Genomic DNA, 23,257 nt, shown 5'->3' with positions numbered 1-23,257 from the left:
CGGGGACCAAAAGACAAATTATTCACGGCTACTAAAATGACCAAAATATCCCTGCTACCTAGTAGCTATATTTTGTCATTCTAAGTGTTCCAACTATCACCATATGGTAACACTGACCCCACGAATAATTTTGCATATGCCATGTCTTTGACCTACTAGTGTAATGACGAAAATACCCCTCTGCGTAACACCCATCATTTAGAAAGGAATAATGTACTAATACCTTTCTAAATGACTTCTACCATCCTTAGATCACTAGTCCAATAATCCGTGACTACTCGAATGTACTTGCTTATCACTGGGAGCTACCCAGAAGCACACACTCTTAAGTCACGTTCCCAGGGCCCTGGATTATTCGATTATTCTTGGACAATCACAAGGGGGTGAATCACAGAAACTATCTTGTATTAGTCTGTCTTAGCTAATTAGAAACCATACTCCCAACTCAAAAGGATATTGATCTTTGACAGACCTCACCTACAATGAATCTAAGAATATAGCTCTAGGTTCACTAGACCACCAACTAATACTCAAGTATTAGAGTACTCGTCCACGTAGTAGCAGTGATAGACTAGCTCCATGATAATTAGTACTTTGTCATTAGCTTCTATCACAGGTCCACTCTACGCATTCCAAATGCGCTTGTACAATTAGAGTAAACGGACTGTTTACTGGCTAAGGCAAGCCATCCTCCATTAGGATCTATTGCACAATGATCTTATCATGATAGAATGCCCAGTTCTATCAAAAGATCAAGAGTTATATTTTCTTGCTTATTAAGTACCCATGATTCATGCCTAACTGTGAAGAACGACCCATCACATGAATCACTTACTTAATAGCATGGACACCTTTCCAACAATTAAATGCAAATAATATATGTGCCATAAACTGAATAAAAGAAACATCATTACCATAAATTAAACAAAACGTGTCTTTAGGGCATACATTTCCAACCGTTCCACCCACCTATCTCCAGCAGATGAGCAGCCCATGGCGTTTCGCCATTTGGGGCATGGATTTGATCGGACCGCTCCCAACAGCTCGTGGAGGGTGCAAGTATGCTATAATGACGGTTGATTATTTCACAAAATGGGTGGAAGCAAAGGAGCTCGCAGAAATATTAGCATCAAAGGTAGAAAAATTTGTTTGGAGTAACATTATTTGCAAATTTGGAGTTCCCCAACAGATAGTCACGGACAACGAAACCCAATTCACCAGCGAGTAGTTCATTTAGTTTTATGAATCGCTGGGGATCCAAAAAAGTTTCACGATTGTGGACTATCCCCAAGTCAATGGTCAAGTCGAGGCTGTCAACAAAATAATCAAGCAAATCCTGAAGACGAAGCTGGAAGAAAGAAAATAAGCCTGGATAGACAAACTACAAACATCGTTCTTGGCCTATCAGACCACAGCCTGAATCACCACAGGAGAAACCCCTTTCTCTATGGTTTATGGGTCTGAGGCAATGATCCCGGCAGAATACAAATTGACCAGTCAACGATGAGCCACCTTCAACTTGGAGAACAACGACCAGCTACTGGCCACGAACCTTGATCTGCTCGAGGAAGCAAGGGAGCTAACTGGCATGAGGGTGGCCACCTATCAGTAGCGGGTCGCGAGGTATTACAACAGGAGGGTTCAAGTTCAATGTTATAGCGTCAGTGATCTCGTGCTACACCTTGTTCTTCCTGGAGCTCGCAAGGCCAGCGACGGGATACTAGGCCCGAACTGGGAAGGTCCCTACATTATCAATGAAAATTTGGGCAATGGAGCATATCACTTGGAAAATATGGATGGGGCTATCCTTCCGCGAGCTTGGATTGTAGAGCACCTTAGACCATATTTCCGATAAGCAACACTTTTGCTCTGCATAATATTATTCATTGATTGATGATCTGTTCATTCTAGCATTACTCCATTAATAAATTTAATTCATGATTTTTATTTCCAAATTTTGTTGTTTCCACCCTTTGTCAAAAATAAGAGGTAGGAAATAACACTAATTCGGGGTTATAAGGCTATGGTTTGCGAGCTTGGGGCCCATTCAACTTGGCCTACGTGCCATGGTTTGTGGCATATCTTAGCATTCATCTTAGTCCTTGCCCTAGGCCTTGGTTTGTGAACTAGAGCCCATTCATCTTGACCATAGTGTCATGGTTTAGCGCCTACTAAACAACCATTTCGGCTAAAAAACCTATAAGTCATGGTTCACTAGCTGAGGTCATCTCATCTTGACCGAGAAGTCATCGTTTGCGACCTATCTGGGTGTTCATCTTGACCTTGCTAAACCCTTAAAATTCATGGTATGTTAGCTGGGATCGAGCTACAATCTATCTAGACATATAACTTAACGGCCAAAATGCGATTCAATTTAACTTTTACAAAGCAATCGTATGTTAGCTTAGTTTTGGTCTCATTTACTTGAGTATTCACAGTTGCGACCTATTGGACATACGGCTTGGATCTTACTTAACACATTATCCCAGATTATTCGGTTTCAAAATTTATCAATTGCAAGCTAAAGATGTCTCTGAGTTAACTAAAGTTAAGTTCATACATGATTGCTATGTTTGATTTTCAACTTGCAGCAAATATCAAAGAAATAGAAATTCATTACACATGGTGAAATGTATTGATGTGAGATCAAAAGTACAAAGAAAAATAAAGAAAAGAATAAGTCCTAGTGGCCTAGTAAGTGTTAACTCGGAGCAGCCGCATCCTGGGGTACTGGGTTACCGACGTCTTCAGAAGGGAGGTCAACCCGGGGCTGATCAGGCATGAGCGAGGTGGCGACAACTTCCTTACTTGCGGCTTCGGAAGCATATTTCTTCATCTCCTCCACCGCTTTCTCGCAGAAGAAAGAAAAGTCGAGCTCAGGATGCTTCTGCCACAAGGTGAAGAGAAACGCACTGCAGGTCTCGGACTCGACCTCCTCGCGTTCTTTGGCAATGAGAGCTTCAACCTTGACCTTTATTTGCTCGACCTTTAGCTTCGCTGCCTCTGCTTCCCCAGATGCAACGTCATCTCGCTGACAAGCCAGCTCCAGGTCGCTTCGCATTTTGATCAAATCTGCCCCAGCTTTATTGAGCTTCACAGCAACTTGGGAAAAGGTCGAGTCGTAAGCTCTTTTCTCACTGGCAAGCTCGTCTTCAGCCTTCCTCGCCTGATCTTTCAAGCCATCGACAACGCTTTGGGCTCTCTTATCCTTCTTGAGCACCTCGATGACGACCTTGAGCTGCTCTTTGTCCTTAGCATATAGGGCTCTCTCCACTTTTTTCTTAAAGACGCCCAGGAAAGCCTATTAAATTTGAGAGATCAGTACATGAGAAAGAGATAAACAACATTGACGAAGTCAAGTGAAGATTCTTACCAAAAGGCTATGACGAGCTATGTAGTCAAAAAGCGCATCACCCGACACCTCATTCCTGTCCAGAGCCTTGGTAGAGTTTCCAAGGACCCCGCCTAAGCTGTTGAGGAGGACGCCAAAGTATAACCCCCAGGTCACGACCTCAGACGCGCTCGACTCAGTAAAAGCAGCTCCTTTATTTCTTTTGTCTATTTGGGTTTGTTGTGTTACATGAGAGGTGAGAGGTGCTTTCCTTTTGCTCCCAGTAACAGGGGCCTCCTAGAGAATTACCGACTTTTCACGCCTTACTAGGGCCACGACCGCCTGATGCTGTGAAGAGGTTGCAGTAGGGGCAGGCTCTGACAAAGTTATGGCAGTTGTTGCAAGGTCGGGACCAAGCAAAGCGACGAGGGTGCGACTCTCGCTAGCCACCTCAGAGCAAAGTTCCATCCTCTAGATGTTGGCGGGAGAAGAGGTTGAAGGGACGAATGTAGGCGAGCTCGAACTCGCGGGTTGACTGGGCCTCTAAAGTTGGAGCTTGACCATCTCCATTGACTCTGGTAAGGGCCCAACTTCGATCTCTTGACAAGCTCTTCTTTCCCTGACCAAACTCTAGTTGAAGTCAACCATGTCGAAGGCAGACTTTACTTTCTTTTGACCCCAAACTCCAATATCCTCCCCCCTAATATCTTTACAGCCAAGAGGTGCGTCGAGCTAGAAGTTGCGAAGTAACGCGTTGGTCAGCTCGAAGTTGTCCGCGTCTATTTTTTCCTATGAAGCGACTTGAAGTCCTTGTGCCTCAGAGATGGTCAGCTCAGGTTTCGTACCAGTAACGGCTGCAAAATAGAAGAAAGATTCGTAAATAAAGAATGATAACAAATAAATCATTATTACAAGTGCGAGCTGAAGATCCACTTACTTCGTACAAGGACGAAGTTGAGATTATTAAGATCATGAAGAGAGGTGCAAGAGATGTAAAACCACTGCGACTTGTAGTCTCCTACATTAGACTTGCCTTTGGCCTTCCCTTAAGGCAAGAGCTTCTTACAATCAGATAAACGAGCTGCCATATAGTACATCCCGTCCTTGGTCCCTTTGAAAGAATAAAGGTACCTAAGGATTTTGGATGATGGAAGAGGAAGATTATTCTTTTTGAAGAGTATGGCTAGGGAGGTCATTTGGGCGTAAGAATTCGGAGTCAGTTGGAAGGGCGCAAATTTTAGGTCGTTAAGTATGTCTATGAGATAAGGTTGGATTGGAAACCTAAGTCCAAATTCTAAGTGTTGGGGGCTAACGACTACAAACCCTACTAGAGGAAAGGCTGTGTGGTCCCCGGGAGAAGGCACCATTACATGGGCTGCCGCAGGGTAGGTGGTACTCCGAAGCACACGACCTCAGCTCGCTGATCGTCAGCTTCGAAGGATAACGCTTGAAGACCTCACGAGTTGCGCGCTCCTCGGTAGCTCATTTGGAAACCACAGGATTGACACACTGAGGAACTCTTTCAATGACCTCTGCACCAAACGAGATCACAGTCCGCGCCCGTGCCCCTCCGGTGTGCTCCGAAGAGCTAGAGGTTTCATCATCTTCTACCATGTGGTTGCTACGCTTCTAACCTAATGTGGACATCTACGATAAAAAGGCAAAAAAAAAAAAAGAGTCAAGTCGCTGAGGGCGGATTAGTCCTCACAAACCAAAGCTCCTAAGAACACTTCCTATCTATTAGGTCGCGCGCTTCGCAGCAGGGTTTTCCCTAAAGTAGAGGGGGCTAAATCTACTGACCCATTAGCCCTCTACAGCAAATGAATGCTAATCCTAAAGTCAACAAACCTGAAGGCTATGTGACACATCACTTGATGCCCCCAAAGATACACAACCATGGCCGGGAGATGAGGCCTGGAAGGAAAGTCGATAGAAAGAAAGGGAACGATAGTAAAAACGAGGGAATGAGTTATGAGAAACTTACTGCTTCGGGTTGATCGTTGCAAAAATCAAGGATGAAAACCAAATGCTCAATGAAAACATGATAGTGATCTTCACGGAGCAACACAAGAAAGCTTTGAAGGTGGACGACAATGGAGTTCTTGGAGTCGGAAGAAGAAGAGTGCAAGAGAAAAAGTCATTTCAAAATGGCACGATAAGAGGGAAAAGAGTTCCCTTACGCTTATATAGCTTGGGTTGTTTCACCGTCGGATTGAGAAACCAATGAATTGCCCTAGATCTAACGGAAACACGTAAAGCCATGGGTCCCACAAGCATAATAATGAAGCAGTTATGGGGAACGTGCACATTAAATGCACCTCAGACAAGACGTGCGGTATAAAGCGGTGCTATTTGAAATGATTGGGCAGAAGTCTAGAAAGTGGGTTGACAGTTCGCATAGCCCAGTTCGATCAGCATACATCAGCTCGCACTCCAAAGATCGCATCGCGAGCTGGGGGGCTAGTGCTATGGGTAATTTCCGAACCATCTCTTATAGACTGGACTCAACCGAGCAAGCCAGCCCAACATCTTGAAGCCCAATGGGCCTAACGCCGAGGACACCTCAGCAAGGGCACAAATCTCTGAAACCTGAGTTCTGATAGCGAGGGTGAACGAGCTCCCAGCAATGCCTTTAGTTCGCTGGCCAATCCTATTAACTTGCAGGACAAAAAGGCCGCGTAATAATCGGAGGCGATGCCCACCTGCCTTATAAAAAACAAACCCAATCCCTGATAATATGGAATCTATTCCCAATTTTGTGGAGCTGATAAAGATAAATTATCCCTGTAATATTATCTTTCTATATTTAGAAGTCATTCAAATTGTAAACACCCCACTCTATAAATAGGGGTAAAAAAATCATTGTATGGGCATGATCAATTACATACTATTACTCTGCTGAAATTATCAGAGAACAGTCGTGAAGTAGGCATCATTCTAGCCTAACCACGTAAAAAACTCTCTTGCATATCGTTTGTTATTTTTATACTATTTGTTTCTTCTCTTTGCATTCACATTTACATTAGTGCAGGCCGACGGATCACGGTCAACCAATTCTGAACGTCGACAGCTACGTCAGATAACACGTTACAAAAAAAAAAAAAAAAAAAACTACATTAGTGAGACATAAAATTAGACTTAATATATAAATATGACATTTGGTCTCTCAATAATTAAAAAACTCGATATTTGATCATTGATATAAAAAAAATAAAATTTGATAAAAAAAAGAACTTAAATTTCATAAAAAGATCAAAATTTTTATAAAAAAGAAAATATTTAAAAAGACCTAAATTTCGTAAAAAGATCTAAAAATTTCATATGAATGATCTAAAAATATTTTAAAAAATACCTAAATTTCGTAAAAATAATACATAAAAAATGACCTAAAAATATTCAAAAAGGACCAAATTTCATAAAAATACCTAATGAAAAATTCTGACAATAAAAATTCAAATAAAAAATAACAAAAACTTCATTGAATTTATAAATTTTGTTCACAAACTGTTAAATAAGATCTTAAACAAAAGTGATAAAATAAACTCTATCAAGGTACTCATCCAACCATCATTAACAAACACCATATGTAGTGGCAAACACCAATGAGGTTTTAGACCATAATATCCAAAACAAGCCTCAACAAACATTCATAAAAATATTCCCTAATTTATACAAGTCACAAAATAGCAAAATATCTCAAGTCTTCTAATTTCCAACAAGATGATGAGTTCCACTGTTGGTAGTTGTGACCCTTTGGTACCTTAAAGTAGCCTTTCTTGGAGTTAGTTCCTTGTGATACTTGCTCTACCTTACCACTGTAAACCTGATAGTTGATAACTCAAACTACTTTGTCCTCTAACTGCATGTTGTATAACGCTTTAGAAAAAACTTCTTGAATGGACTAGTAGAGGTGGAGCATTGCTTGATTGCCTTGCAAGAGCAGTATTTGGTGTAGCATTGCTTGATGGCCCTGGTGGCGCTCTCACAAACCGTTTGGTATGTTGTCCAAGCTGGTTAAAAAAAGAGTTAATTAAATAGGTAAACATGCAGGTAATCCATCACAAACTAGCTAGGTTTGCAGCGTTCAAAAAAAGATTACATTCTAAATTATAACACCAATGTTTGCTACCAAAAGACCATTACCCGTTTGTAACTTATTACTTCTAGACCTTTTAAATTGACCTCTAACATCATTGAAATTTTTAGACATTTTCTATGAAAATTTTAGGTTTTTTTTTTTTTTATGAAATTTAAGTCTTTTTTGAATATTTTTAGGTCTTTTTATGAACTTTAGGTATTTTTTTTGAATTTTTTAAAGTCTTTTTTGAATATTTTTAGGTCTTTTTATAAACTATAGGTATTTTTTTTTAATATTTTAAAGTCTTTTTCATGAAATTTAGTTTTTTATTATTATTTTTAGGTCTTTTTTGAATATTTTTAGGTCTTTTTTTTATTATCAAATTTGATCCATTTTTTCATATCAAAGATTAAATGTCAAATATTTTAATTGTTAATGGACCAAATGTCATAAATATATTTATGTATTAAATCTAATCTGATGTGTCTTGTTGACGTAACATTTAAAGATGTGGCATTCACTCGCAAAAATGGAAGCGTTTATATATGTGTTAACATTTCGTCATAGTAAAAATTTAAACTAATAATTTTTAATAGTTAAGATACTGAATCTTAACATTTTACATAATATGAATTAAACACCATATTTTTTAATTGGTGAGACACCACCTATGTATTAAGTTGAGGAAGAAATTAATTAACGAGCATATAAGATACCTAAACAACTCTTAATATTCTTGCCAATATGAGGAAAACCCAAATGAGCCAACACCCAACACATTCATCTTAGAGGGTAAGACACTTGAGTTGGAGAAATATTATCATGCTTACTACTACCTTTGGCTAAACTCTAATTAATCCAGACATGCTCCCTAGCTAGCATGCTACTTTATAAGAAAGTAACAACAGTTATCTTGGTATAAAAACTGTTATAATTCATCAGAGTATTTATAATAGTGTAGTGATACAGATAAACACTATCAAACAGACACTGTTCCATAATAACAACCAACGGCTTTTGGCGCCAACTTTCTAACTTCAGCTGTTATGGAGAAGGCTGTCAATTTTCATCATCAGATGGCCATGATAAAAGGATGGATGCCCCCAGCTAATGAAGCTCCTAGCTAGCTTTTAGCTAGCAAATGGTCATATATGATAAGAGCAAAGAGGCAAGGGCTTGGTGCAAACCTTCAATGTAATCGCCTCAATATCTCCTTAATCATTCCCTCATTTCTATTTTTTTTTTGGGTTAAATAAAGATATATATATAATATATTTTTAGGTTTTCTTCATGGCCTAAATGGCCATGAGATTGTCTTGCTGGGTGGCCTCATATAAATGGCATCGTTGCATGACTAATTTATAGCATCTGGATGGAACAAAATGCAAGGATCTTTTAAGATATAACTGAAGGCCCAAGTTTTGTAGGGAATAGTATTGTATTTAATACAATTGAAGGTAGGATGCTGTCTCTTAATAATATTTGCGGCTCTAAATAAAAGTTATTTTAGTGATTTTTTAATAATATAAATAAATATTAAAAAATATTTAAAATTTATTTTATTTACTTTTTGAGATGCAAAATTACTAATTAAATTTTTATATTTAAATTTAAAAAATAAATCTTTTTTAATTAAAAATATAAATAAAAAAATTCTAAAAATGTAAAAGTTGAATTAACAAAAAATATGAAGAGTTCACAGTTAAGTTCTACAAATTAAAAAATCATCAATTACATTTCCTTTTCTTCTTTAATGTGCATAAAGTGTGGATTACCCAAATATAATTTTTACCTTCTAAATAATCTTTTTATCAAATTATCCTTATAAAATAACGCTATTTCTTGTTTTTTTTTTTCGTTGTATTATTAGTTTATATTTTATTATTCATAAATTTGAGGAGTTAATTGGTCTTCTTTTGTAAGTGACGCATTACTATTTATTATTTAATATTAAAAAATAATTGGTGAACTTAAAATTTGCAGGTTTCTCACGGTTCATCTTCAGCTGGCTAGGAGATTGACATCCGAAGAACAGAGCTTATGACTCTCTTAACAGATCTTGGCGTGCTAATTAATTAGGCCACTTTGGTCTACTTTGACAAGCAAGGTCTCATTAATTAGTTGAGCATGCTTCAAAAGATTGTAATCTCATTGTACAGGCAGGCATGACAGAACCAACAAAGACAAATCAACGTGCTAGGGAGTAGTATCAATGATAATGCGTGGAAACTAGCAAGTTGACACCCAATTACATACAGAACTCACTAAATGAGTAATGCCCGAGCCAACAAACCTAGATCTCACTAATAGGGCTACGCAAACACATCACCCCCTTCTCAATTCAGCTCCATGTTGAAGTCATGCATCAAACTGCATCCTTTGTCATTGCCCTTTCGGCACCTTTAATGGAAGGACCGATTCTTTCATACCGGAGTATCAGTTGCAGCCACTCTATTCAACATTGGGGAGAAAAATCTACTTCTGGAAAGGTTTTCATACCTGGTACCTAGAATGTGCAGATTATTAATATACAATTAGTGCAATTTTTTTTTTTTTTTAATTTACAAAAGGAACGAGCTAGCAATAAAATTTTCAGATCCCAAGCATTGGATTAGACACAACCCCATAGATTGAGGGTGCATTTAATATCTAAAAGCTTGAATGCAAGAAAGTCTTCAAGGTGAAGTTCAGTTAAAACTGAGAAACTTACACACACCAAGCAACAGCATCCAAGCACAAGCAAAATAGCATTTACATTATCAAATTATAGGAAACCAAAATCAATTGTTTCGGGGCTTCTTCTTCCTGTTTTGGCGACTAGGCCCTGCTACTTCCTCCTTGGGTGGTGGGGACTTAAGTGGTTGCTGAGAAACACCATGAGGTTGTTGCACATTGCTTTCGGGCTTCTTCCTTCTCCCTGGGGGGTTGGAAGCCGCTTCCGCTACTGGTGGTTGCTGAATGACATCATTAGACGGTTCTAGATTGTCTGAGGGCTTTTTTTTCTTCTTTGAGCGGCTTGGACCTGCTTCCTTCCCCGCTTGGTGCTGGAGTGGTTGTGGACTGACAATGTTAGGTCGCTGTAGATTGCACGGGGCCCTCGTCTTCCTCTTTGGCCGACTAGGACCCGCTTCCTCCACCAGTCGGTGCTGAAGTGGTTGCTCACTGGGATCATTAGGTGGAAGCAAATCCCGGAGCATTTGCTGCCATTGATTTGCAGTCGACACCAAATTTGCAAGAGCTTCTCGTCCACCCTCTGTACCCCAAGATCCCAGTGCAAAAGATCCCCTCTCACAGATCCAAACAACGTGTTGCTGAAAGGACATTAAAAAATATGAGCCAATCATACATCGAAAGACAATGAAGTATGAATCATGAGTTGGGAGTTAAAAATCTTACCAAAGTATTTCTAATATCACCCGATGACTGAAATTGCATCCCTCGAGATATAATTCGACGAGTAATCCGTCGAAACCAAGTCATATAATCGCCATGATGATGAAGATGTGTATCCCATGGTTGTCCAACAACCACAGATTCATGACGCCTTTGCCATAGCTCGACATAACGTGCGTGACGAGCCACCCAATCCAAAGTGCGCTTACCCCGCCTATCTTGTTTGTGCAACGCTAATTCAGTGTCAACACCAGGAGGTATAAGTTGCACCAATCCAAACTGTCTCATAACACGTCTAGGGAAATACCACTCGATAATGTCAAAACAAATGAGCGGCACCTCCGCACGCCAAATGTGCTGCCCATCGAGACAAATAGCCGGTAACTCAGCAAGAACATTAGGTGTGTATGGCTGCCAAATAACCTGCAAAAAAAATAAACTCAAATAAACTATAGCGTCAACAATATTATGTAACATGTTATATGAGAAATTGTGGGATCAATAAAGTACCTGGTCCTCAGTTTGCTGATCCAACTTTTCACGATAAATTTGAAGAATATGCGGGACCGGGTTCTTCTGGTTGGAAAATCGAACCCTCCATCTACGGCCTAGTGGATCAACAGGTGCTCCGTCATTATCTAGTTCCACCTCTGGCAAGTGAAGTCTGGTAGGCCGGCCAACATGCAGTCTCTCCCAAGACCATAATTGTAGTAGTAACAGGGGACCACAAATCTCATGTACACCACGCTGACATGCACGACAAAGGGCTCTATACAAGGTTGCAAGCACTGCTCCTCCCCAACTAAGTGTTCCGCAATAGTCAAAATCTACCAACAATGGAAGATATAATAACTGCACCGAGGACGCCGACTTGTCAGGACATAATTGTCCTCCTATGAGAAATAATATATATGCTCGGGTGTATCTCTCTACAACCTCATCAGTTGCATCATCTGGCAAAACCATGAAATGTTTTCGTAGCCATGTCAATTTAAGGGACGACCCTCGCAAGTGCTCCTTAGATGGTCTAGCTCCTAAATATTGCTCACACAAGGGTGCCCAATTACTAATGCTAGCACCCGTCACAGGTGGCCCATCAATCCTAAGCCCCATGAGTACAGCAACATCCTGTAGGGTCACTGTAGTCTCGCCTATAGACAAATGAAAAGTGTGAGTTTCTTGTCGCCAGCGCTCAACAAGGGCAGTCATTAATGGCCAATCTATTTTGAACCCAAACCCTAGTCGATATACATGGTAGAATCCAGCACGTGACATGTATGGAAACATGCGTGGATGGGGGGCCCACCGTCTCAAAGCCGTGGACTGTCTATGTCTACAAGTCAAGGGTCCTGGATCGTATCCATCCCATATCTCAACAGAACGATGTTGGTCTTGTAGATGCAAAACTTGCTTGTCTATAGGGCCAGGACCATGCATGCTTCCAATTGCATCCATCACTCTGTCAATTTTGAAGAAATCGCACATAAGGAAATCAACCAATAGCACAACTCTTACAATTCATATTAATATATTGGGATCACAAAAACTGAAATACACAATCCACATAAGGTAAAATGACACATTAACAAAACAACTAAACAAGTACACATAACATTGTCATATAATCAAGGTTCTATAACCAATAGAGGGAGTCGTTGCAGCCTATGTATGGTGGGACAAGAATGATTGCTGTGGCCTTCTTGTTTGCAAAATTGACAACATATAGGTGCACATCCCTCCCTCGCATCCATCTCATTATCTAACCTATTAGCCTTAAGGGTACAACCCATGATTTTGATGATAACATAACTTGTGGAACTTAACAATCTACTTTAGTACATTATTCAAGAAAGTCAAATGATCTGATATCTCGTCAACTCAAGTGGAAGAAATGATTATTGGAAGGAATGAAAGTTCAAAGCTAATTCAAGTACAAAGAAGAAGACAGACTTAAAGAATATTCAATGATAAAAAAGAAATAGGCTCAAATTTTTAAATCAACAATTATTTTTAAGAAAATATCATTTTTAGAAGATCATTGAAATGTTTTGTCAAAAAGAGTTTTTAAGTGGCAACTTGATTTAATCATAATTAATACATGTTCTAAATAAAACAATTCTTCATAAAATGGCTCTACTCAGTAAACTAGAAAAGTTCAACAGTCAACTGAACCATGGTAATGTGTCATACAATAGATTACTAGAAGCTCTCAGTAGACCAAACAGCGACTCAGTTGGTTAGTACCTGACAGAATGTCAAGGTTAATACACTAGATTGATCCAGACGATTGAATTACCCTCTCAATCAACTGAAGGTAGGCAGAAAGTTTTGGATTTTGACAAAATCTACATTCAGTTAACCAATTATATCTTATAGCTAATTGAAAGCAAGTTAATAAACTCTCATCAAATGAATGGTTGATTTGGAAATACAAAATCAACTCCTCAATTCATTAGATTTGATTTTCTAGTTGATTTATTTCCTTTTTCAAGTATCTACTATCTAAAAGTCAAATACACAATTTCATATAAGATCCTAAGCCCCTAAATGAAAATTTGTGATTGAACCATCATTTATGAAAGCTTTGATTGAAATCTTTTGAGAGAATGGATAGAACATCTCAAGAAAGGCTTTTGAACCACTGTATTCATTCTCCTGCTTCAAAGATTAGAAAAATCGTTTGAGCCTTCTATTCTTTTGATCTTTATCTCTAGTTTTTGAGTCTACAACTACACAAGTGGAGCCTCACATCACTGATATTAAATCCATTTAAGGGATTTATTGTGTCATAATCATTGCTAATTTTCATTAGCTGAAAGAAGTTTTGCGAGAGATTTGTTAATCTATGTATTTACTCACCCTTAAAGTGAGGGATATTGGTTCAATTTTTTTGTGTTCAGTTTCCATTTTCATTTAAAAAATGAAAACTTAACATATTTGATAACATTGTGTTTATTTTCAGTTTATACTTTATACTATCTATTTTAATATATATATATAAATGATATTATATATTGTTGAGAGTAAAAATGATAATATAAAAGATAAAGTTAAATCTTTTATCAAATAGCTTAATCTTTTAAATGAGATAATGGTTAACAATTCAATATAGTTTCAAAGCAGGCAAATGTCTGAATTTAAACCTTACCACTGACTCAATATTTAAATTGTTTCACATGTTTCGACAATTATGCAAAGAAGGTTGGCCACAAGTGAAGGGGTGTGTTGAGAGTAAAAATGATAATATAAAAGATAAAATTAGCCCTTTATCTAACAACTTAAACTTTTAGATGAAATTGTAGTTAAAAATTCAACATATATTATATTATATTACAGGTTTTATATATAATATTTATATAATTATATTAACTACAATAATCAACCTACATCTATACCCATTAACAATCCCTTTACACCCAATTCTTTATTACTTACAAAATTTCTACATTTATATGGTTGCCACTTGCTAGGATCCTGGACTTGACAATGTGAATTCTTAGCCAATGGCAAGAATTAGGGCAGAAAGTGGCAAGAGTTAAGGCAGAAAATAGGGAGAATTTAAGAGGAAAATTGAGAGAGAGAGAGAGAGATAACAAAGAATTTTGAGAGAGAGACTGGGAGAGAGAGAACTGAGAAACTGAAAGTTTAGTAGTTCATTGAATGCCTCGAAGCAGATTGATTAGCTTTACATATAGCTAATCAATCAACTGTTATAATTCAGTTACAAGTTGTAACTGCTCTCTACAGAATTAATATGCTACGGCTAATATGCAAATTAAATTGCTACATCCTACTGAAACCCTAGGAACCTAACATTTTCCCACCCTTGAAAATTTTCTTGTCCGCAAGAAAAAATAGAGAAGCTGAGCAGTACGGGAAATTGAGAAGCAAATCTGGCAAATATTTCCAGCTGTAATCAGTGGAGGTAAAGTAGAACTGGAAGTAGCAGTAGCGCCAATGGTTTTCTATCAGACCAATAGAGTGTGGAATTCCATGCAATTTCCCATAATTTCACACCAAAGCTATATACATCTGATTTCTCATTGGATGGTTCATCACGGGAACTGCTGAAGCCATCCATTTAGAGTTCCCGCTATTGATTTTGTAGAAACAAATGTGCTAGCTTTTAAGCGGGATAGACCAAAATCACAAACCTTTACTGTATACTTCTTGTCAATCAAAAGATTTGAAGACTTCAATTCTCCCATGAAAAGGACAATATTTGGACACCACAAGCATTTCATAATTGTGACCTCCTTCAAAAATTCCTGCACTCTCTCTAGATTGAAATCTTGATCCATAAGAATTTTTACAGCAACATCTGAGCCCTGCCAATCCACATGATGGACAACACCAAAGGAACTTGCTATGATTCTCTCTTTCAGAACCAGATCACTCCATGGTGTATCCAATTCTTCCACCTCAGGTGAAAGGTCTCGAGTTGGTTTAGTTGGAACAATTTGACCTTCCTTGACAAAGCTAGAATCACCTTGGGCTGTAATGTCCCTTGGATTAGAAATGCCGAGAAATGGTTGAACTTCTCCATGACCTAGTAGAGAGAGATCTTTTAAAGGAAGAGGATCTTTGACTTGTTCATTGAACTTGTGACAGAGACAGGGTCATATAATTTGAATAGATTCAAATGCTCGTTAACATCTTTACTGCTGCTTGAACTAGGCACCTTGATGTGTTCATCCTCAGATTTCTTAGGACATGTTATGTTAGTAGCATCAACATCAATACCTTCCAGAATTTGAACAGCCTTCTCCTTCAACAGAAAGTCCTCCGGCAAGTTGAATTGCAGAATTCTATGAATCACTCCATTTCCTGGCAGGAGTGGATCTGATCTTTCCTGAGGAAAATCATAAGGAAGACTGACTAGGGAATGGCACAAGTGGTTGGCCTTGGCTTAATGGTTGTACAATACTTCCCACCACTCCTCCATTAAGATGACCCCATTTGAGGCTTTGTTTGGGTACAAACCGCTTGTTCTACCTGCGGCGGGAGAAGAATCCAAGGTAGCTTCGATAGATGATTACTTACAAAGGAGAAAAGAGGTGACACAACAACTAAAGCAAGAACTGGCTTCAGCTCAAAATCGCATGAAGCAGTTCGCAAACAGGAAGAGGAGCAAATGAGAGTTTGAAGTGGGGAGCGAAGTATACTTGAGGTTGAGGTATCCTCACCTCAAGTCCATCACTCGGGGAAAGGTGACCAAGCTCAGTCCTAAGTACTATGGGCCATTTCCTATAAAAGCTAGGGTGGGGAAGGTGGCATACTGACTAAGGTTACCGGCAGGGTCACTCATTCACCCTGTATTTCATGTGTCTCTCCTTAAGAAGGCAGTGGGAGAACAGCCAGTGAGTGCTACTCTACCCTCAATTCCCATGGAAGCTGGACAAGAAGTGGAACCCAAGGTTATTCTAGAACGAAGAGTGATCTACAAACATGGAGCTCCCCTCATGCAGGTGTTGGTCAGGTGACAAGGAAAACCTTTGGAAGACAACACCTAGGAGTACCTGCTGGATCTCCTCAAGCAATCTCCAAGAACAACTAATCTCCTTAATATTTCTTGAGGACAAGAAAATTGATAAGGCAGGGGAAATGTCACGAGAAGAACCTTCCAAACCTAATTTTTTAAATTTTCTGCTTTGTTAATTGTTGCTACTATTTACTGTTTTGTTGCTGCAATTCCTTATGTAGTAATAGCCTTTATTTTTTGTTGTAAGTTCTAGAAGGAGGCGATTACTACAATGTGCAAAAAGGGACGGAGAATCTCGAAGTTTGTTATGAGAGTAGGACCCACCTGGCAGGAGAATCTTTCCTCCCGGGCGCTGGGGATATATCTACCTACCCTCAACGAGAGAAAGGCATGAATGGAAAATCAAAATTCTTATTGTTCTCCATTCCAAATTCTCAGTTGTCTCTATCTCTCTCTATATATTCTTCCTTTCGTTCTTCCTTTTGGATTGCTCCCACTCTTCTCTTCTCTTCTCTCTGTTACCGCTTCTTGTTCGCGTATTAAGCTCTCCTAATTCATATTGGAATTGGGAGATAGCATATTGTTAGGCCAAGCAGTGACAAAAACACATTAGGAAAGTATCCTAAAGGAAAGTATCCTAATTTGAAATTAGGAAACTATCCAAACAAGAATTAGAATGTTTCCAAAACTTTAGCACTCTAGAAGCAGTCATAGATGGCTGCTTTCCTTTCTCTTGAATCTTCTCACGTTAACACCTCCAAACAGATTGATTAGCTTTATATATAGCTAATCAATCAATTGTTACAATTTAGTTACAAGTTGTAACTGCTCTCCACATATTTAATATGCTACACCTGATATGCAAATTAAATTGCTACATCCTACTGAAACCCTAGGAACTTGACACCACTGAATATAAAACAAAGCATTCTCCTATTAGGGTTAACCTTCTCCCTACTGCAACTAAAAGTAGAAAGCACTCTTTGATTCTACGCCCAAAATAAAGCGAGCAAAGCTAAAAAGCTTCTCCCTATCTATCATTGTCGCTGAATTACTCCCTATAACCATACATTATAATTGGCCACACATTGTTGGTGGCCTTTTCAGCACACATAATCAACAAGCTAAAACATTTTGTGATTTGGATGCTTCTGGACTAATAGAACTACATAATTGGGAAGATCTAGATCAATCCATCCCAGATCTGTAGATATATGTTACTTTTTTTTTATCACCTACTCGCTCCCAGATCAGGCCCCAACATGGGGTTTATTTGGATTTTTGTCGATACGAAAATCTGATCCTTTTGGATTTGGGTTGGGGCAGACTTCATATTTCTCATATCTGGGTCAGAGCACAAAATATGCTCCCTATTCTTTCAGATTCTAGGCCTGAATTGATGTTTTATGCCCTTTGTTTACATATATATACATAGAATATGCCAAGGGATATATACAGAGATCAAAAAGGAAGCAAACAATAGATTGTTTACATATATATACATATAATATGCCAAGGGATATATACAGAAATCACAAAGCACACAAACCATAGACATTTCCACCAGTCAATGTAGCAAGCCTCCTATTCAATTGTACAATCAATCTATTTGTCCACACTTACCTGTTTGTATGCAAGTTTGATTTTGATTGTCATTGTGATTGTTTCAGTAAAGCCTATTTGATTTTGATTGGGTTCTTACTATCATTTCAGAAAAAATTATGCAAACATAATATCCAAAAGCACTTAAAATTTTTATATAGATAGAAATTTTATCCAAACACTATCATATTGCATTTATTGGGTAATTGCAAAAGAATAAAATCACGTATAATAGTAACTGATAACCAGAGAGCAATTGGTATTATATTATAGAATTTTTTATTAGCATATGCCTTATACTATTGGCAGATTTCATACATACAATGCCAGTATTATAACTATAAGGCATGTAAAAGAAGAAAGCCTTTTACCCTTTTATGGTTGTTGGTTTTAAGTGTTGAATTCAAACTTGAAACGTGATCAATGATCCAGCAGGAGCAAGATTTTACTTCAATAATCGAGAGAGAGAGAGATTTATTATACTTCCATATACGCATTTTTATAAGGTTGGAAAGATCTTCAAAAGGTTGCTATACTAGTGAGTGGGTCATTTATAACTGTCAAGACCCTAGTCCTAATAACTGATGTTTCCTTAGAAGAATGGAACTGGAAATTGAGAGAGAAATAGCAAGAATTGAGGGGGAACAGACTAAAATTAGGGAGAATGGACAGAAATGAGGGGAGAATCTAAGAGAATGGGGGGAGAAAAACCGACAGAACTTGAGGGAAAACAGAGAATTCTATAAACTTGATAATTCATACATTGATGTGCTCGGCCATGAGGATTATATATATAAGCAACCCACAATTCTATAGAGTAGTTACCACCACTCCATCCTAGTAACTGTTCCTTAATTACTACATGACGTCTTAAATTACTTCATAATTGGGAATAATCAAATAATAAAAGCAATAACTAACTACTTTTGCAAAATAAGCAAAAATAGAAACAAAAATAACAAGTTAGTCATGACATTCCCTCCTCCTTAAAAGATTTCTTGTCCCCAAGAAATCTCAGCATCTGGTCTCACTTCTTGACCCAATCCTTGATTTCTCATTCTGATTCATCCTTCTTAAATCGTTCTTTCCAATGAGTTCCTTAATGGTGCCTAAACGATCAGCCAAGTCTGTTACCAGTCAAGGATGAATGTTAACTTCTTTTTCTTCCTTGCTTGCTCTATCCAATCCTCCATTACTAGCTTTGCATTGACCTCAAGTAATGGAGGGGTACCTATTCTATCAAGAATAGCCAGCTTGATATCTTCAAGATCCGAAATTGATGTAATCATAACCTTCTCCAACAGCACAACATCTTTTGCTACCTGCTTGCTAGTGTACCCAAGGGTCCATCTTCAACCGATATCTCTTCCAATGTTGTTGCTGTGATTTTTCCTGCAACTGTCATTCCTTTCTTGGCATCCAATTCAAGATCTTCCTCAGCTTCCTATAACCTCTTTGAAAACATAATCAGTAAGTTGTCCAACTTTTTATTTAACTCCTCCTTGAATACTTTCTCCAACAACTGAATTCTCTCAAGAGTTCCTACAGCCATCTGCACAGTTCAAATTCTTCAAAATTCACTCTGAACAGCAACGATAACTACTTCCAGTAATTCTGTAACTGCCTTTGATCCTCTTCCAGAAATCGGCTTGTCTTGCCCGCCTCCCAAAGTCTAGTAAAAAATGCCTAGATCCAGCCAAGAACCAAACAGCTCTAATACCAAATGTCAAGACCCTAGTCCTAACTCATGTTTCCTTAGAAGATAGAACTGGAAATTGAAAGAGAAATAGCAAGAATTGAGGGGGAACAGACTGAAATTAGGGAGAATGGACAGAAATGAGGGGATAATCTAAGAGAATGGGGGGAGAAAAACTGACAGAACTTGAGAGAGAACAGAGAGAATTCTATAAACTTGATAACTCGTACATTGATATGCTCGGCCATGAGGGTTATGGTTGTAGATATAAGCAGCCCACAATTCTATAGAGCAGTTACCACTACTCTACTACTAGTAACTGCTCTTTAATTATTTCATAACCTCCTAAATCACTCCATAACTAAAAATAATTAGATAATAAAAGCAATAACTAACTACTTCTGCAAAATAAGTAAAAATAGAAATAAAAATAACAAGTTGGTCATGACAATAACCACTATAATAGACAACCAAGTGCAAATTGTAAAAATGGAATGAAACATTTCCATGAACACTTAAATAGGTGCTTGAAGGAATAGGCAGTAATTTATGTGTGAAAATGAAGGAGTAACAAATACCCTATATTCTTGTGCTAGTAAAATGGACGATGAACGAGTCTAGGGCAGACTTTTTGTAAGCATCCTTTATTCTATTTTATGTTTAACTTGTAAGTATCCTTTATTCTTTTAGCTTAGTTGTTTAAATCACTTTTTTTTTTTTTTTATTTAGGTGGATGGTGGAGTTCAAGATATTGGAGTGGGGATGATCCAACGATAATGAAAGTAAAAACTTTTCATTTCATTACTAAATTATTTTTTTTCCTTAGTTCATGTAAGTTGTGTTCTAAGTGAACATACCCTCTCCCTCCCTCCCACACATAGATATTTTTCCTCCCATTTCATGTAAGTTTTGTTCTAGATGAAGATATACATTCTCTCTCTTTTTTATTCTTTTTCTTAAAGTAACTTCACTACAATAGATGAAATATAATATTTTTCCTGATCAGAAAAAAATAAAATATAATCCAATCCTAGGGGAATTTGTTCTATATTGTGATTATGAAATGATTTTCCACACAAGAAAAAATAAATTTGATTTGACAAATGCTAGCCACACATTCTTAAACACTCTTTTTTACCACTCTCCCTCTCATGCTGCTCCCTCATCATCACTGGGGTTATTTTTTCCTTTAAAAGTTTTAATGATTTGACTTTTTACCAAAATTAACCTCAATGATGCCAAGATGGCAGCATGAGAGGGAGATTGGTGAAAAGATAGTGTTTGAGAAGGTGTGGCTAGCATTCCTAATTTGATTTAGACCCATAAAAGTAAGCCTTCGTAGCAACAGTAAGGTTGCTACCATGTGATCACAAGGTCATAGGCTCAAGTTGTGAAAACACCTCTTTGCAAAAAATGCAAGGGAAAGGTTGCGTAAAAAATATGACTCTTGCAAAGTAGGGAGCCTCGTGCATTAGGCATACCCTTTTTTAGCTAGACCCATGGAATCTTGAGGCCATTAAATAGGGACTAGTTATCCAAATCATCTTTAATCCATTAGTAAACATGATTTTCAAGCTAGATAGTGTTATTGACAAAAATCCTTTCAGCCATACTAAATTTGGACCCTAGGAGAATATAAATCTGAATGCAATGCCACCAAACTCCCCAAAAACAATATGATGAAGCCACCATAGAGAAACAACTTCTATTATAGCCATGATAGAATTAGTCAACAAGACCAAGAAGCTCAAAAAATGCTCAAAGGGAAACACCATGGTAACAGACGATAGAAGACAATTTGCTACCAATCTCCCAATCACTTAGTCCATATTGATGCCCCTAAACAAAATAATTCATTGTAAAAGATGAGTTTTTAAACAAAATAATTCATTGTAACATGCCCCTATGTAACCATTTTTGAAAATTGGTGATTATATTGAAAAAGATAGAAGAATTCGATTTAGCAGCTGAAGGACGATTAGTTTATGGAAAAATATGGATTTTCCTACATGGCACAATATTGAAAACATGATGGAAAAAAGACAGAAGCATAATGGACTACTCAAGAAATCCATATGACAAGAAAGGATGAGTAAATGAGTGCACGCCTATCCAACCCAGGACAAGATCTATGTGAAATAATCAACTTTAACCAAAAAAGAAACCTCAATTATTTTACCAAAAGAAATCTACTCTTGTCAAAAACAAACTCCAGACTTAATTTGTTAATGGAATAAATTTCAATCCAAAGCCTGAAGTCCAAGTTGAAGTCTTATAAATAAACTAATCCTCCAAAGGAAAAGGGCAAGCAAGAAAGAGAAGTAAATAAGAGTGAAACTATATATCCTATTAAGAGCATTAGAGCCTGAGTTACCTTCTGTGCTTACCTGCAATAGCAGCATTACCATTTTGAGAGTTCATTTCTAAATGTTTTAACAAGTTTCTCAATGGGTTTTATAAGTACTTTGAAAGTTCCTTTGTGAATGTCTTAGTTCTTTGCAGATTGTGTACGTACTTAATGTCTCTGTCATGTTTGAGTGACCACTTAACTGGTATGAAAGCCTTTACAATGATGTCACTGTCTATTGTAATAATTCTTCATCGTGAAAGCATGTTTCTAAAGTTGCACGTCATATTTTTCTTCTATTTTATTTTGCTTGCCAACAAGAAGCTGCCTTTGAGAAATAAGTTTTAACACAGCCTGTACTGGCAAATGTGAATCTTTTAAAGCTTGGTTCAGCTATTGACTAGCTCCAAAAATCTACACATAAATATACAAATACATGAATTTGTATGTACTTTCTTTGTCGGGATATTTTAAAATAACATATAAAAGTGACAGAGAAACAGTGACAATGGCAGCACATAACTCGACGAATTTGAAAATCCCATTATGACAGCAATACATGAATGATCTACATTCTTGTTTCATATACTTTGACAAACTCATCATTTCATATACTTTCCATTACGTAAGCCATCATTTTACGGGGTGTTTTCAATTTCGGACCAATTCACTCTCTGGCGCCTATCTTGCTTCGAATCCGAAAAAAAATAATAGAAATATACTAATACATAGAAGCATATTTTCGTACAGGTATTGAATAGAAAAGCTAAAAATTGTGATTACAAGGATACCTGGGACTGGAAGGTACGCAACTGGAATCGGGGTTGAACGCCGCCACTCGGTTTCCACTCTCTTCCACTCCACCAGAACTCCGCTCCGGCAGCGATGAACGCTCCTCCTCTCCAGACATTGAGTGTGTGTCCTGAAACCGCTGGAACTGTGGAGAGAGAGAGAGAGAGACTAAAAGCAAGGGGAGAGAGAAAGAGAGAGAAGGCGGTGACTGAGAAATTGGGGCAATTTGAAGATGGAATTTCTCTCTCTTATTTTATTAATTTAAAACGAACCAAAAAATTATTATTTTTTATTTTTATTTTAAAATTACTATTTTGTAAGACTGGTAATAGACTTGCTCATTGTCATTTAAAATTACTATTTCGTCCCCAGGCTTATCTCTCTCCTTGCAGATAGTTAGTTTGGTTTGGTGCATTTTTGTTTGAGTTTCTCTTATTTGGTGTTAAAAGATTTATTTCTTTTAAAAAGTTCATCTTGTGAAAATAAAAAAATAATTTTAAAAATTTTTACAAATATAAAATTAACAAATTAAAGTT

At 37.7% G+C, this 23,257-nt stretch overlaps 1 protein-coding gene across 1 annotated transcript; it reads right to left on the bottom strand.

Moving 5' to 3' along the window:
• Nucleotides 1-9,966: 9,966 nt before the first annotated feature.
• On the bottom strand, nt 9,967-22,938 carry LOC127800827 (serine/threonine-protein phosphatase 7 long form homolog). Its single transcript, XM_052335665.1, has 4 exons — nt 22,721-22,938; nt 11,313-12,261; nt 10,806-11,225; nt 9,967-10,720 (listed from the first exon to the last, which is right to left on the bottom strand). The coding sequence occupies exons 1-4, from the start codon at nt 22,837-22,839 to the stop codon at nt 10,190-10,192; spliced, it is 2,019 nt and encodes a 672-aa protein (XP_052191625.1). The 5' UTR covers nt 22,840-22,938; the 3' UTR covers nt 9,967-10,189.
• Between the last annotated feature and the right edge of the window lie 319 nt (nt 22,939-23,257).

Source organism: Diospyros lotus, chromosome 4 (assembly GCF_014633365.1).
Source record: "Diospyros lotus cultivar Yz01 chromosome 4, ASM1463336v1, whole genome shotgun sequence".
NCBI classification, from domain to species: Eukaryota; Viridiplantae; Streptophyta; class Magnoliopsida; order Ericales; family Ebenaceae; genus Diospyros; species Diospyros lotus.
The sequence above is the reverse complement of the archived record's forward strand: the minus strand, read 5'-3'. Positions and strand labels throughout refer to the sequence as shown.

Excerpts from the sequence above, each read along its gene's own strand:
- LOC127800827 (XM_052335665.1), bottom strand. The coding sequence starts at position 22,839 with ATGTCTGGAGAGGAGGAGCGTTCATCGCTGCCGGAGCGGAGTTCTGGT. Across the intron at positions 11,226-11,312 it reads ATCAGCAAACTGAGGACCAG|GTTATTTGGCAGCCATACAC; the intron begins GTACTTTATTGA and ends TTTTTTTTGCAG. Across the intron at positions 10,721-10,805 it reads GTGATATTAGAAATACTTTG|CAACACGTTGTTTGGATCTG; the intron begins GTAAGATTTTTA and ends ATGTCCTTTCAG.